At 37.0% G+C, this 14,157-nt stretch overlaps 1 protein-coding gene across 1 annotated transcript in view; it reads right to left on the bottom strand.

Moving 5' to 3' along the window:
* Positions 1-14,157, bottom strand: part of SOX6 (SRY (sex determining region Y)-box 6) — a gene marked incomplete at its 3' end in the record, with an annotated part of 172,104 nt that overhangs the window by 85,266 nt on the left and 72,681 nt on the right. Inside the window, exon 4 of the mRNA XM_009709434.1 lies at positions 3,373-3,545. Within this exon, the coding sequence (XP_009707736.1) occupies positions 3,373-3,545 (173 nt within the window). The remainder of the gene's footprint in view (positions 1-3,372; positions 3,546-14,157) is intronic.

Raw genomic sequence — 14,157 nt, 5'->3', positions numbered from 1 at the left:
ATTTTAAGCACTTAGGCCTCAACTCTGCAAAGCATAGAAAGATGGGTTTAGCTGTGTGCATGTGAATAATCTCATCACTACTCAACAAAGCATTTAAGCCTGTGGTGATCTTTGACTATGATGCATTCCTTTTAGCTACAATGGGAATGAAACACATGCTTAAAATTAAGGGCTTTGCTGAATGGGGATGGGATTACTCAGGTGCTTAAGGTTAAACACACATTTTCCTGCTTTGCTGAACTGGAGCCTTAGCTAGTATTTATAGATGTTTCACTATTCAGCACAAGCTCCTAGGGAAAGCTTCTCTAACTTCATTCACAATAAGCAGCACATTACTTCTCTTGTAAATCTCGAAGTCTTCCTTGGAACTACTCAAGGAAGTAGGGTCTCATTCTGTGTCAAAGCAGTACCTGATGCTCAGTAACTCACCCTCAACACAACCCTGTGAAATATGGAGATATTCTTACCCTCACTTGGTAGATTCAGTAAGGGATCTGGAGGGCAAAGGTTCACTCTATCCTTTCTCTAACATGGATGCAGAGAAGCAAGTGTTCAGGGCAGGGAACACTAAGAGCCTAATGAGAGAGAATCTGCCACAGACACCCCACACACTCCCCTGATTCCCACAAACCATCCAAAATCAGCATGCAAAAGCAGAAGGGAAATAGGATCCTGCCCTCAGACCGCAGAGCTGCTCCCTGCAGTGGGTAACACGGAGAGCAGCTACGGGGGAGAAGCTGCAGGGAGCTGGGGGAACAACTGGACTTCTGCTTTAGAAGGGTAACTGTGCAGCAGACTGAAACAAGGACAAGATTTGTGTTTCCTGGAAACCCTGGCCTCAGCACTTCTGCTACCTTCATTTCTTAAGTATAATTTCCCCTCCTATAAATATTTATCTAGAGCAGAGGAACCACATAAAACAGCAAGAAGTTGGTGACAAAGGTAGTTTGAGCACTCAAATCCAGTTTCGATTTCAGCAAAATCCCTCCTGCTCTTCTTCCTCAGCATCTTCTGAGCATGCTTACTCTGTTATAAACAGAGAAAGCTAAGTAAAATGTTTTTATGATAAAAAAAATTACAGAAATGTAGCAAGGTTGATTTGGAAATAAACAATCACATAGTTTTAGTGCAAACTGTTCAGATTAACTCATAAGGAATCTGCAGTTCCATATTAACAGCTTGTAATTGTGCACACACAGAGAGCAAGTCTGTCATTTCCGTAATCTCTCACTTTGTCACCTGGAAATAACTCTGTAATTTTTTTCACTGCTACAGTTAAAATAAAATGGAAGACCAACACAAAATTAATACATATTTTAAGTCTTGCATGGAGCCTCGAAGAGACAAATTGAGATCTACATGATTGTGGGGCAAAATCAAGGCAAAGTGCCACGCAGAAAAGGAATCAAGTAATTCTCATAGCCCACTACGCTGATGCTTGTAACAGGGATCAGACTCTCTTCATGCGTGTGGTGTTCAAATATTTCTGGACAAATATCCCAGTAAAATCAATAAAAATATGGTGAATGGAGACTGAAGAAGCAGGCCCTAGTCTGCTAGTGAAAAAGGTAGTTCAAACAGAGCCTGTGTGCCCAGGTAACATAGGGACAGCTCCCAGGATCTCAGGTCATCTATTGTCAGATCAGTGGTCAGCAGTAGTGTCTATGCTTGGAAAAGCAAGTCTAATGGTAACTGTGCTACACAGAATATTTAAAAACTTGTATGAGCACTTGGAGTTACTATTTTTAAGGAGTAACACACCAATTGTGATATTCCATCTTGGAAGTGTAGTGCTTGTCACTAACGATAACCTCTGTCGGGTTTATGTCCACATTGTCCCTACTGCTAAAATCTCAGTGAAGGTAATAGAAAGATTAGCAAGATATTCAGCCTCAGAAAGGAATCATTTGTAGTTTCACATTGATATCAGACACCGCATAGAGCTGCATCATGGATCATTCCTTCTGTGCTGTATCTTTTTTCACAGATACACGGTATCCTGTGTCCAGAATTGTTTGGAGCTGCTGATCACTTGCCCACTACTTAACATGGTAAGCTATAAGCTATAGCCAGAGCAAGGATGAAATCTTTGCTTACGTGTGCAAAGGCACTGGTCTGCCGGAGTTCAGACTGCTTGTGAACAGCTTTTTGTACCTGTATGTACAATCTACTACTATTTGAATAGGCATTTCCTGAAGAAAACCAGAAATATACCATGAAGCATCTAATGCCAATGGTTCCTCTTAGATGGAACAGTACTGTGATAGAAAATGTATCCAATACCCCGCAATGCAATTACCATAGCATAGTCTTGATGTATAGGTTTGACACAGTAAAGTAGGGTACACAAGCACCATGTGGTTCAAATTCTGAATTTTATTTGCCTATCGGTTGAGCTACATGCTTGCTTCATTGAGCATGACAACCTAGTTTTAAGTGTCATTTAATTTTCATTTTGAAATATAATTACAAAGTGTTCACTGTAAGATATCACTCGTCTGCAAATGTGTCAAGATTAATTTGTGCTAGCTTATTCACAAGTGTCAATAGTTAATTACTGTGTCATCTCTGGATGGCTAAATGACATTCTAACTTCTGATTTTTTACAGTGTTCCTTTATGTTATTTTCCATTAGGGGATGAGTCCATATTCCTACATGTGGGCAAATACTCAAGCACATAAAATACCAGACGTCACAACTCATTAAAATCAACAGAGCATATATTGCCGTATATATCCCATAAAATACGTTTAACCGAAAAGATAATTCTAGTAATAATGTCAGATTCCTAAAAACCACACATTAATTTGGATCTGTCTGATCTAATGCCTAGGGAACTAGTGTATGGGATCACTGTTGTTACACTTTTATACAATAAGAAAAGGACAGCTCTTTGAACAACTGCATCTTTAAAAACAAAAATCAAAACAAACAAACAAAAAAACCAAGAAACCCCTCCCCCCCCCCAACATGAACAAACAAATCAAGCCTTACTTATAGAAGATATTTGAATGATTGAGGATGCTTAAAGGTTTTTGTTCAAGTACTTTCTTGTCAAAAAGAGAGAGAGTCAAATAATGGTTATAGTCCGGCTTATTTGTAACTCCAAAAAATGGCATCTCAGTGCAAGAAACAAGAACTGTGAAATCTATCAAATGCCATTTATTCTAGGAAAGAAATTATTTGAATGTCCACACCCACTTTTTTTCCTCAGGGTCCTATAATATTTCCTCTTTCTGGAAAAATACGTAATTTCCGAACGTATTTAAGCTCTTTTAACAAAAAAACAAGATGAAACACCGAGCAGAACAGTGTTTATGATAAGCATTCTGCATGAAACATTTTCACAGGTTTCTTTCTTGGAGCCTCACCTGTTCTTGCTGTTGGCGAGCAAGGTCCATTTGCTGCCGTTGTTTTTCAATTTGTGAGGCTGCCAGCTTTTTCTGTTCATCATGGGCAGCCAGGAGCTGCTCCCGTAAGCTGATCAGCTGGGTGATCATAGTAGAGAGCTGTCGCTCTTTTTCTGCCAGGCTTTCTGGTGTACCTAAATGTGCAGGAAAGATGTACTGTAAATATGAGATAGACAATAGTTACACCAAGCAATATTCACCAAAAAAATGGCTGAATCACCAACACGCTTATTTCAAGTAGCAGTTTGAATATATATTTTACTAACAAATCCCAAAAGAATCTAGCACATAGCTTTGTTGTGCTCTAAGCAGTGGAGGATATAACAAAAATCGGAGCAGAAAAGATAGAGAGTATTTCTTTTTTTCTGACAGGAGTAATTAATGATGCACTGTGTACAAATCCCTGTATCTTTTCCATCTAAATCTTCCCAGTGTGATAAATACATTCTCAGTTTATTAGACATAATTTTTCTTCACTTTATATATTTTGTTGGGTTTTTTCCCCCAAGTATGTAAAAATGCTTAAACAAAAAAATTAGAAGATGCTGTTCAGTGGAAGAAGCAGTTTCATAGTTTATTGATCATTTCTCTAAAATACCCATATATCTGGTAGGTCATTTGGGTAAATGTAAGCTTTGGTTATGGAATGCATATTAAAAATGAGCTTTACTTGTCCCTAAGAGAAATGGCTAACCTGAGAAAATGGCTTAAAAATTTCATTTAACTTTCAAAGTTTACTCTACAGAGAGCACTTAATTAATATGAAACTACGCTACATTTATTCTTTGCACTAATGATGCTTAATGGTCTGTTTATGGGTAAATTGCATGGGTCTCCTAAGTAGACAGTACAGGGTCCTTTTGCACATCTATCCAAAAATATCCCGTCTTACATGTGAACATATTACTCTGTCACAAACAACAATGTCAGCTCCTATATTTGAGCCATACGCTGCAATTCCTTGTGTGAGCATTTCAGACCCACAGTTCTGTATGAGGTAATATAATTACAGTAAAGTAGCAGTTCAGGAATATTGGAAGAGTATCTGAAAGAGGTTTACAGTTGGAAGTGGGAAAAATGAAACAATTTTATGTTGTACAGGAGAACTGAGAGTTAGAGAAGAAGCAAAACAAACCAAGAAACTAGTCAGACCTGTAATCTGCCACAATGATATGAGAAGTGGCACAAAAGAGAGGGTATTCGCATACTTCCTTTCCTCCATTTACAACAGAGGACTGTGATAAAGAAGTCACAGGACTTTTGAAGAGGAAGAAAATGTGTGAGGAACAGGACCTGGGAGGGAATGGAGAAACTGTGGCCAAAATTATGACTCCACCTTCTTCCCAGGAGTAAGATGGATATCTTCTAGGGAAGAGAAGAAAGAGGTTGACAGGTTTCATAAGGAGAGGGAAGACAAAACAGACTCCTGCCACGCAGGTGACAAACCCAAGATGCTCTACTACTTACATCGTGCTACGATGGGACCAATGTTATTCTTAAATAGAATTTCATTTGCAAAAGCAGCATACAAGAAAACTTCTGTCTATAATTGCTTTCTATAGAAAAAGTGCATGACTTAAGTCATTCACTCCAAACAAAGTAAACTCCCAGAAACAAAGGATACCTGTTTTTCTGTACATTTCTTAGCTGCATTTAATAACATAAAGTACTGAAAATATTCCATTGCTTAGCCACTGTTAACTATCTTAGTTTTAAAGGAGTCTGCAACAAACTGATGTTTCAGTACCCTGTAATGCCAAACCTTAATTCAGTATACATGTGGTACAGGCCTCTGGATAAGAAAAAAAGAGTAACTTCTGTTGTAGCAGGAGTTTTAGAAATGGTTAGCAATTTTCTTAGTCACAAGAAGTATGATAGATGCATGAAGTTAAAGCTGAAGGGCACTCTGCTATTTGGACCAACTCATTGCAAAATCTTAGTGTGATATGCATGATTGAAGCAATAAAAGAGTTCTGTGCAAAAAGCTGTTTCAAAACAACAACAGAAAAAAGATTTTTGAAAGTAAGCTTAGGCAGGTATGCGGCCAGGAAAACGTCTGCACAGAAGGTACTGCCTTGCCAGGCTCCATTAGCTTGTACTGAGCTCCACACTGTTGACATCAGTTCAGTTATCTGCAACTTCAGTATAGCTTACCTTAACCCTCTTAAATGGTATTATTTTGTCTGGAAGATTGTGCACCACGGATCAAAGGTTATTTAGCTGCTTTTGAATATGTTATTGTATACTGAAATTCATTTTCACAGATAAAAGACTGTTCTGCCAAAGAAAAACTCTCTTGCCCATCGTGACTAGAAGAGATCAACCACTCCACCTATTTTAGCAAGCCAATGGGAAGCAACCTGCTGCCTCAAATGATACTTATTACCATCCACTGCCACCTGGGAAACCACAGCTTGAGACTTCCACATCTGTCAAGCAGCTTTGGCATTGTAATGCAGGCGTCTGATCTTACAATCATAAAATATTTTACACATCCAAAGCAGGTATTAGTCTTCTGCTCCATTTCCATATTATTCTGTATACTTAGTACTTGCTTCATAATATGAATAGAAAGCTACCACAAAGAGTGCCTACTAAAGCTACAAAATTTGATTGTTTTGTGATGATTAGCTAGAACCATTTGATATAGTTGCAGCAAATGTATAAGGTCATTTCTTTTTCTTTTTTTCTGAATTTTATACAATAGCAGGCAGAAGTAAGTATTCTTACTCAGGAATTCATAGTAATTGTTTTTCTTTCCTTTTTTGCCCCAGAAAAACACATCTGAAATGAATGACCCCATTTAAAGTACTCTTTAATTTGTACTATGCTATGTAACCGAACAACAGAATAGAACTGATGACCACAAAATGTACACTGTGCTCCCAGAAAATAACGAGACCTCCATGAAGCTGCAAGACACCTAACCCAACACTGCTCAAGACACGAAAAAGCGTAAGATGCAGAATGTTGTTGTATGAACAGTGTGTGTGGGATGTATAATTTAATTTTAGAGTGGAAAATCCCAACCATTATTTTACAGTTTAAATACCAATAAAACCCAACTTGCTCAGAATGCAGACCAGATTGAGCTGATCTGGCTGGGCCAAGAGAGGTCATCAGTAGCTGTGTGCCATCATCATCTGTTTTGCATCCACCTACTGCAGCAAGCAACGAGATTCCTAAACTCATTACCAGTAAATAAACTTTTGATGCTGACTAAAAATATCTATAAATAAAATAAAAATATAGCTATCTGTAAAATGTATTTGCCATAAAAACAGATAAAACAAAAAGCTTAGTAAAAAATGTACAGTAAATATGCCAGCTTCCATAAAATATCATATATCACAGCTCACGCTCTGTTCTAATCCTATTCTCTTACTCCAAAGACAGCAGTGTATTTTTTTTTTTCCGTGGGGTCTTCCTTATCCCCCAAACACATCTGTCTTGAGTTTCTCTCAGATTTGTCAGGTGGATCAGTGCTCCCCAGGGCCTGCTCCATCTGAAGTATTTTAATTTGACTAAACACCTGATTTATTTTATATCTCCGATGAGAAAGGCAGTTTGTCTTAATAGAGCCTGTCAGCCTACAGTCCCATTCACAGCAATTTACAGGCAGCCAGGGATGCTGGAAAAGAAGAGTGCTCTGATTCTGTATTTTATCCTCCTCCAGAAAGCACCTAAAAGCAGCTATTCACTGCTACTGCATGTGGCATTTTAGAACTGAATTAGCTTTTTATTCAAGTAACTACACTTGTTGTGAATAGCTTATCTGTAAAATTGCTACATTCACTACTGATTTTATTAACCTTTGGCTCTATCACAAAATGGTCTTCAGTCAGGGAAGACCTTTAAAATTGACACATTTTTCTTAGGGGCCTTTATTTCAGTGACTTCAAGTATACTGAATTTGATCCATTGACTCCCTTTACCAGCAGAATTTAAAATTTTGAGTGTTGGTGGGAAGTCGATAGTTTTTAAGGACTTCTTTTTAAAATGAAAATATAACAGATAGTCTCATCAACAGTTCAGAAAAAATAGTTATCATCTTTTATAGTCCTTTGGTTATATATTCTTGCCTTTGTGATTATAATCACAAGCTGAAAAATAATTTGGTTGTAGCAATATTTTAATTTTTCCTTTTGTGCTTATTGTTTTACCCTTTATTTTTGCATGTATTTTGTATATATTTTGAGATAAAATGGTCAGATTGAACAGAACTAAGGCATCAAAGAGAACTTTTGAGAAATTCTGGTCATAGGTCAATCTAACCAGGAGTGAGAAAATAACAAGTAGCTATAAATCTGCTGAAAAAGAGAGAAGAGTTCAACTTGTGGTCTAAAATTACATTTAGAAAGAATTCTGCTTGTGGCAAAACCCCACCTTTTAAAACTGATCCCAATACTACATGATTTCTGGTACACAAAGTAATAGAAAAATCATCATATATCTTACAATGCATTTAATAAAAATCATAAACATCATCTTGCAATTTATATACCTAGATTTCTTTAAGCATTGCAAAAAGAGATTAAAAATCTAGTATCCTGTAAGTATAGATACATAATATAACTACAGTTCCTGTATCAATCTCTGGTTTACCACCTTACAACACTTCTATTACCTCTTACTATGTATTCAGTCTGTATACAGATGGAGTTGCATGTCAGCAAACACAGGAGGCTTTTCAATGTTAAATTTGCAACTGTCCTTGCAGCAAGTTGTCATGAGATAGAGGCAGAGTAATAACTGCCGATAAGGGAAAAAAAGAAGCAGGAATAACAAAAAATAGACTTCTGGACTTACATAGTATAATTTAAACAAATCTCTTTGACACTCAGCAAAAGAAAACAAGGTAGAGCCACATATTCTGTCAAGTGAATAAAAGACAAAATACTGGAGCCATAAAGAAGTCAAAAATTTATAGGTATGATCCAAAGCTTGCTGAAGTAGGATTCTTAGCTGTGACACGAAATTACTGTGGGTTCTTAAATGTGCTTGCCTTAGTTTCCCAACATGAACACAAAGTAAAACACTACCAATCAAAGGGTTTTATGCCTAGTTGGTTAATGTTTCCAAAGTGCTTTGAGATCTTTGCATCAAATCTCTACACAGCTGCAAAGTATTATTGGTTCTCTTGAATTCTGTGATTAGTGTAAAGCATGACAAATATCATCCTTGTTTATGCACTGCATCTAAACTAACTTTTGCCCCATATACTTACAGGAAATACAAATTAATAAATCATAAATGATTACTCCTGTTGTGTTTTTAGAATAAACACACAGTGTGACTTTTATGAAATCAAGAGACAGTAATGCAAGAGAGAAGCGTGGACTTTGCCAGAAACTAAGAAGGGCTTTAAATCACATAACTGCAGTTCCAAAGTATCATCAACCAAAGCAATTCAACCAACAATCAAAAATGATTTTGAATCAAGTTAAGCAATTTCAGCTTTAAAATAAAATAAAAAAAAGCCTTTATGAATCAATTCCTCTGTTAGTGGGGGGGGGGGTGTTTGGTTGGTTTTTTTATGGTCATTGTTTGAAAAGAAAGCAAAAACAAAATGCTAGACATAAAAGAAAGTGTATTTGATCTTAGCTGCCCAGAGATAACCTGGTTAAACCATTCTGTCTAACAGGGCAGTCTGCAGCACACATCAGATAGGCTGTGATGTCTCTACTTCACAGGCTCTGTCCAGCGTTTAGCATTTACCCTTTTTTGATTGGGTCACCTTTTAAATGCCACAAAATAGGGCAGCAAAAGTCAACAAAAATAAACAGGAAAAACAGAAGAAAGTAACAATCTAATGGAAGGGCTTCGGAGATAAAAGTCAGTTTGTGAGGGCTGCCTGACTAAGGAGCCCCCTTCCCATTGCAATAGCATCTAATTTGAGTTCTAACTCCAACAGCAGTTTAAAAAGCTTTCCACTCTAAAGGGCCCCAAGTGCATCATAAAGATAAAGCATTTCAGTAGAAAACAGCCACAAAGACCTCTATTATCTTATCAGTCTTTGGTTACAACAGCTGAACCAATATGACTAAGTTCTGAATGACTTTTTTTTCCCCTTCTTTTTATAACACTAGAATACTGGAATTTCTTTATTTCATGATCAGTTAGCAATTGTTGATGTTCCCATATGCTACTGTCCAGTCCTTAGTCAATAAAAAGTTTTATAAATGCTTCCATTGTCCTTTGTAGCATCCCAGCACAGCAAACATGTCCAGCATGCAAACAACACCAGATAGTTTCTCTTGTGAAGGTGAGAAATCCCCCCCTCTTGTCTCAAAATTATTCTCTTTTAAGCTTTGAGCAACAAAAAATTAATACCCTATGTCCATAAACAATAACAGGAATTAATATTAGGAACTACCGAAAACATTCTGTAGAGAAAAATCTGTTTGTCAGATTTAGAAAAAGAAAAAATGGCTTAAGTTAGCTATGCTTATGAGAAGGATGAAAACGCTCTACTGACAATTTGCAGGATTCATCCTATTTTCACATATACTAAACCTCAGATGCTTAAGCAATTTCCTAGGTGGGAGCAACTTGAAACTAATATGATTTGCAGAACAGGAAAGTTTTAACACAATCCTAAACTTATCATAGGTCAGACTGTCTTTCTTAGACTAGCCATAAAATTGCAGGTAGCAGAGTGAAAATGAAATTACCTCAGCAAGGTCATGATGACCCTTCATTTCCCATGTCAGTATGCCCACAAAGAGGTGAGGGAGAGGGCAGGGACCCACGACTGCAGGGCTAGCTGCGCCTCCATCACCACAGCCACCGCTTGAGCTGCTGGCATGTCTCACAGCCAACATCAGGGTCCTGCACCCACCACTGTTTAGTTTGGATCATGCCAAGGCTTTCATCCTGTCCACACATACGTCTTGCCTAACCGAGGGAGACAGTACACGTGCAGAAGAGTGATGCACATACAGATCTCTCCCTGACATTGAGCCGGGATAGAGATAGGAGTCCCTGGGCCTAAGTGCCCTCGGAGGTCCTCACTTTATCATTGCACCTCTGAGCATTCTGATACGATTGTACCCTATTCGACCATTTAAAGTGTCACACACAAGTTGTTTTTTCCCTTCTCAAAAGAATTTGAAGGATTTATCCCTTGTTCAAGCTTCACAAATCACAGAAGAGTTTATTCTGCAGAAAGAACAAATAAATCACAAGAATGTATATAGTAATCCAGCTGAATATTTCCCCTAAAGATTTGCTATCACCTGATGGCAACTGAGGCAGGCTTACCTGCCTTAGCATTTCCCAGTGAATGCTTGTACCTTAGCTCTGCTCTTGCAAATAACCACCTCTTCTGAGACAACGTTTCTTTTGTGGCCTTTAACGTTTTCTGATCTCATGTCTTTGCTGGACTTTCTGTTCTTGCATTGTTTCTTAGCAATTCTCAAGTGTTCCCTGAGGAATATCTTCTATTCAGAGGTTTTCCTCCTTGACTGTTTTTCACAACAGTTCTAATCAAAGTAAACCAATACATTCAAAAGAAAAATACTGCAGTGACCAGACCAACATAAACCAATCACAAGTTACTCCTAAACAGCTCCAAAACTGTCAAAGTTATCTGCTAGGCAAGGCTTGGATTGAGTAGTGCCTGGGCAGCTCACGGAGCAGCACAATGTGATGTGGTGAATCCACAGTTGAGTCCTAAAATGTAGTCCACGTCAGAAATGTAGGAAAGAATGTGATGTTAACCAGAGCATCAACCTCCCCCTCCTCCAAACCGCTGCCCAGCAAAAACCAGAATTCCAACAAATCTCTTGGACTCCTTACTTTCTTTCACACACATGAAAAGAAGAACTGTATCTGACATAAGCCTTGGAGGACTTCAACTACGTTTAGAGATTTTGTTACTATCTCATATATACAATTCTACTTTGCTATTTAAAAAAAAAAAAAAAAATGCTTTAGCCAGTATTTTAGGATTACTCTCAAATTCCAGAAGAACTTGTCACCTTACATTCTCAATAATACTAGAGGTACATATTAAGTGTTAATTCATGCATGTGCATGCGGAAGAAAGAAGACGACAATTTTTTGAATAAATTATTCGTAGGGTTTTTCAGCAGCAAGTAGAGATTTGGTTATGAATGCTTTAGTGCTTTCAGGGGGGTTAGAAGTGCTTCATATATACTCCGTAGAAGCTGTTCAGACTGTGTGGAAAAAATGTGATAATCCTGGATACAAACACAGAAATACGTATTATACATTGCAACTAAAAACTCACAGCCAACCTGTTCTTGCTGAACTAGAATATAATGACATAGCAGAGGCCACAGGCTGTGAGTAATCTGTACATTGATACAAACAATAAAATATGATATAAAGAGAAAAGAGAAAAGAAAAATTAGTAGTTTTATTTTGTTAACCGAGAAGACTGTAGCCCAGGGCATAGCACACGAAAATAAAATAAACATGGTGGTGTTATACAGAGAGCTGAATTTGTATTATTAATATTATTATTGACTCTAATGCTCAATCCCAATGCTTTTAAAGTAAAAGAATTTACAAACAAGAGAGGAGGAACGATGGTCCATCCATTTAAGGTACCCAGGACTTGAGAGAGCTGAAAAAATACCCTGACTTTCAGTTTCAGTTTTTCCCATTTAAATACAGATGAGAGTACTTCCCTATATCATGGAGGGGGAAGGGGAAGAGGATGCTATTCTGAGGATAGGAACAGTAAAGATTCCAAACTGTACTTGTGGGCCATATAACAGAAGGAAATAGTATATTACAAAAATAAAAAATCCAAAAGATAAAGGAGATATTGGAAGTGAAAAGAACTGATAAACAGAAAAGAAAATCTAACCATCATGTAATTATGTAACAGTTCCTTTTCTCTAGATAAAACCATACTGAGATGCCAGAAACTGTGTTAACAAGGATAGCAGAAGTACTTACAGTAGGAATAAACTTTCAGGATCGGAACCTTCTCTGTGCAAACATCCCCACATAGATCATGTTTACCAGGTTTTTTGTGGAAGTTAAGATATTAAGTTAAAATGGCAGAAGATTGGTTCAGCTTTCCCTATTAGGGAACACATGCTAAGCACAAAAAACAATAGCAGGCCAATGTTATGTCTCCCTCAAGAAGATGAGAAAGTCATTAAAAGGGTTTGAAAGTTAAATCGTGTAACTTTTCTCATTTGCAAGGGCTGTACAACTCCTTCCAACCCAATAGTCCTATAATGTTTTAAGTTCTTATATAGCAAAACAGAGGAAGTCTCACAAGGAAATGGAGATCTCCAAAGTTTTTCCTTCTGAAGACTGGACACAAGTACTAGATATCAGAAAAATCAAGTCCCTCAATAACAATGATGTTTACAGCGCTTGCAGTTTCTTCATTACACTGGAATTAACAACTCAGCAGATCTAATTCTCCATGTTATATACACACAGGTGTAGAACCAGAAACTTCAGTAGAGATATCCTTTATTTACAATGGTATGATCTGAACTGATCCCCACGTTCCTACGAATAGTAAGTGAAGCCAGTTGTTCACCTTCCCTATTATTTTATCTCTGAATGTAACTCAAAACACATAGATTCTTTCATCGGCTTTGGCTGAATTTTGTAATTGTCAGAGGATCAATAGCAGACACATCAAATAGAAGTAAAAAAAAATCCTCATTACTGAACGTTATGGAATAACATTGCTTTTAATGACATTGTATCTCAGGTTCTACAAAACTCACTATATTAGGTATGTAGAAATCTTAGTAAAGAAGCCTTACACATATTATATTCTACAGCACCATCCCAGTTTTAGGTCTGAGACTGCTTTTTCCTGACAGCATCACTTGACATACAAAACTGTACATAGTATTAGAAATTTTAAACGCCCTTTGTTATTAAATTTATAACTCTCTCCATGAGCAGCTTATAGCTTCATGTGAAACTGAGAATGAGGTGCTTGCACAGAGAAGTACTGTCCCACCTTTCACACCAGCTTCAGAGAGATTCCAACGCAATGGCATTTTGTCCTAAACATTATTTTGCTTTCTAGATAGTTCTTTCAAATTTTTTCTTTTCTTGTGATTCATTAAGTTTACCGAATGGAGTACTGCTGCACTAGTAGTGTCACTATATCTTAATTCAGTTAACTAATGTTTTAGATGTTTGAAATAAATGGAAAACTCCTACCCTTCATTTCCAAAAAAAAGAAGAAAAACATTTGAGTTCTAGATGAATATTTGCACCCGTGCCTTGATGTGGAGGAATGGATCATCTGACATATAAATGCTAAGCCATCTCTAATATTCATATAAACATTGCAGTAAAAGGTGTAAGATAGATACTTTTTTGTAACTTCCTCTTTTAGATGTGAAATGATATTTTGTTTTGCTTATATACAATCATAGGTAGTGTCTTCCTTGGAATTACAATGTTGAAAGTCACAATTGACGACAGTCTGGAATAAGTAGGATCTTATCAACCAACATGAAAAGATTAGGAGTCTGCTGAAGAAAAAATGTAAATGAGGAATTCAGGACTGATTTTGAAATTGCTCCATTTCATTGATTGTTCTTTCATAACAATGTACAGCTGGATAAAAATAATTTTGTTTCCATATTCAGTTTTAACTTTAACAAGTGATTTCTGGGTACCATGATACTCTTCAAAATTAATCTTATTTTTTTATTATGTAAACGTCATAAAATTCTAAGTCATATATTCAATTTTTCATTTTTTTCAAACTAGTATTTCTTCATGTTG

The sequence above is a fragment of the Cariama cristata genome, unplaced genomic scaffold, assembly GCF_000690535.1.
Source record: "Cariama cristata isolate BGI_N322 unplaced genomic scaffold, ASM69053v1 scaffold8221, whole genome shotgun sequence".
NCBI classification, from domain to species: domain Eukaryota; kingdom Metazoa; phylum Chordata; class Aves; order Cariamiformes; family Cariamidae; genus Cariama; species Cariama cristata.
The sequence above is the reverse complement of the archived record's forward strand: the minus strand, read 5'-3'. Positions and strand labels throughout refer to the sequence as shown.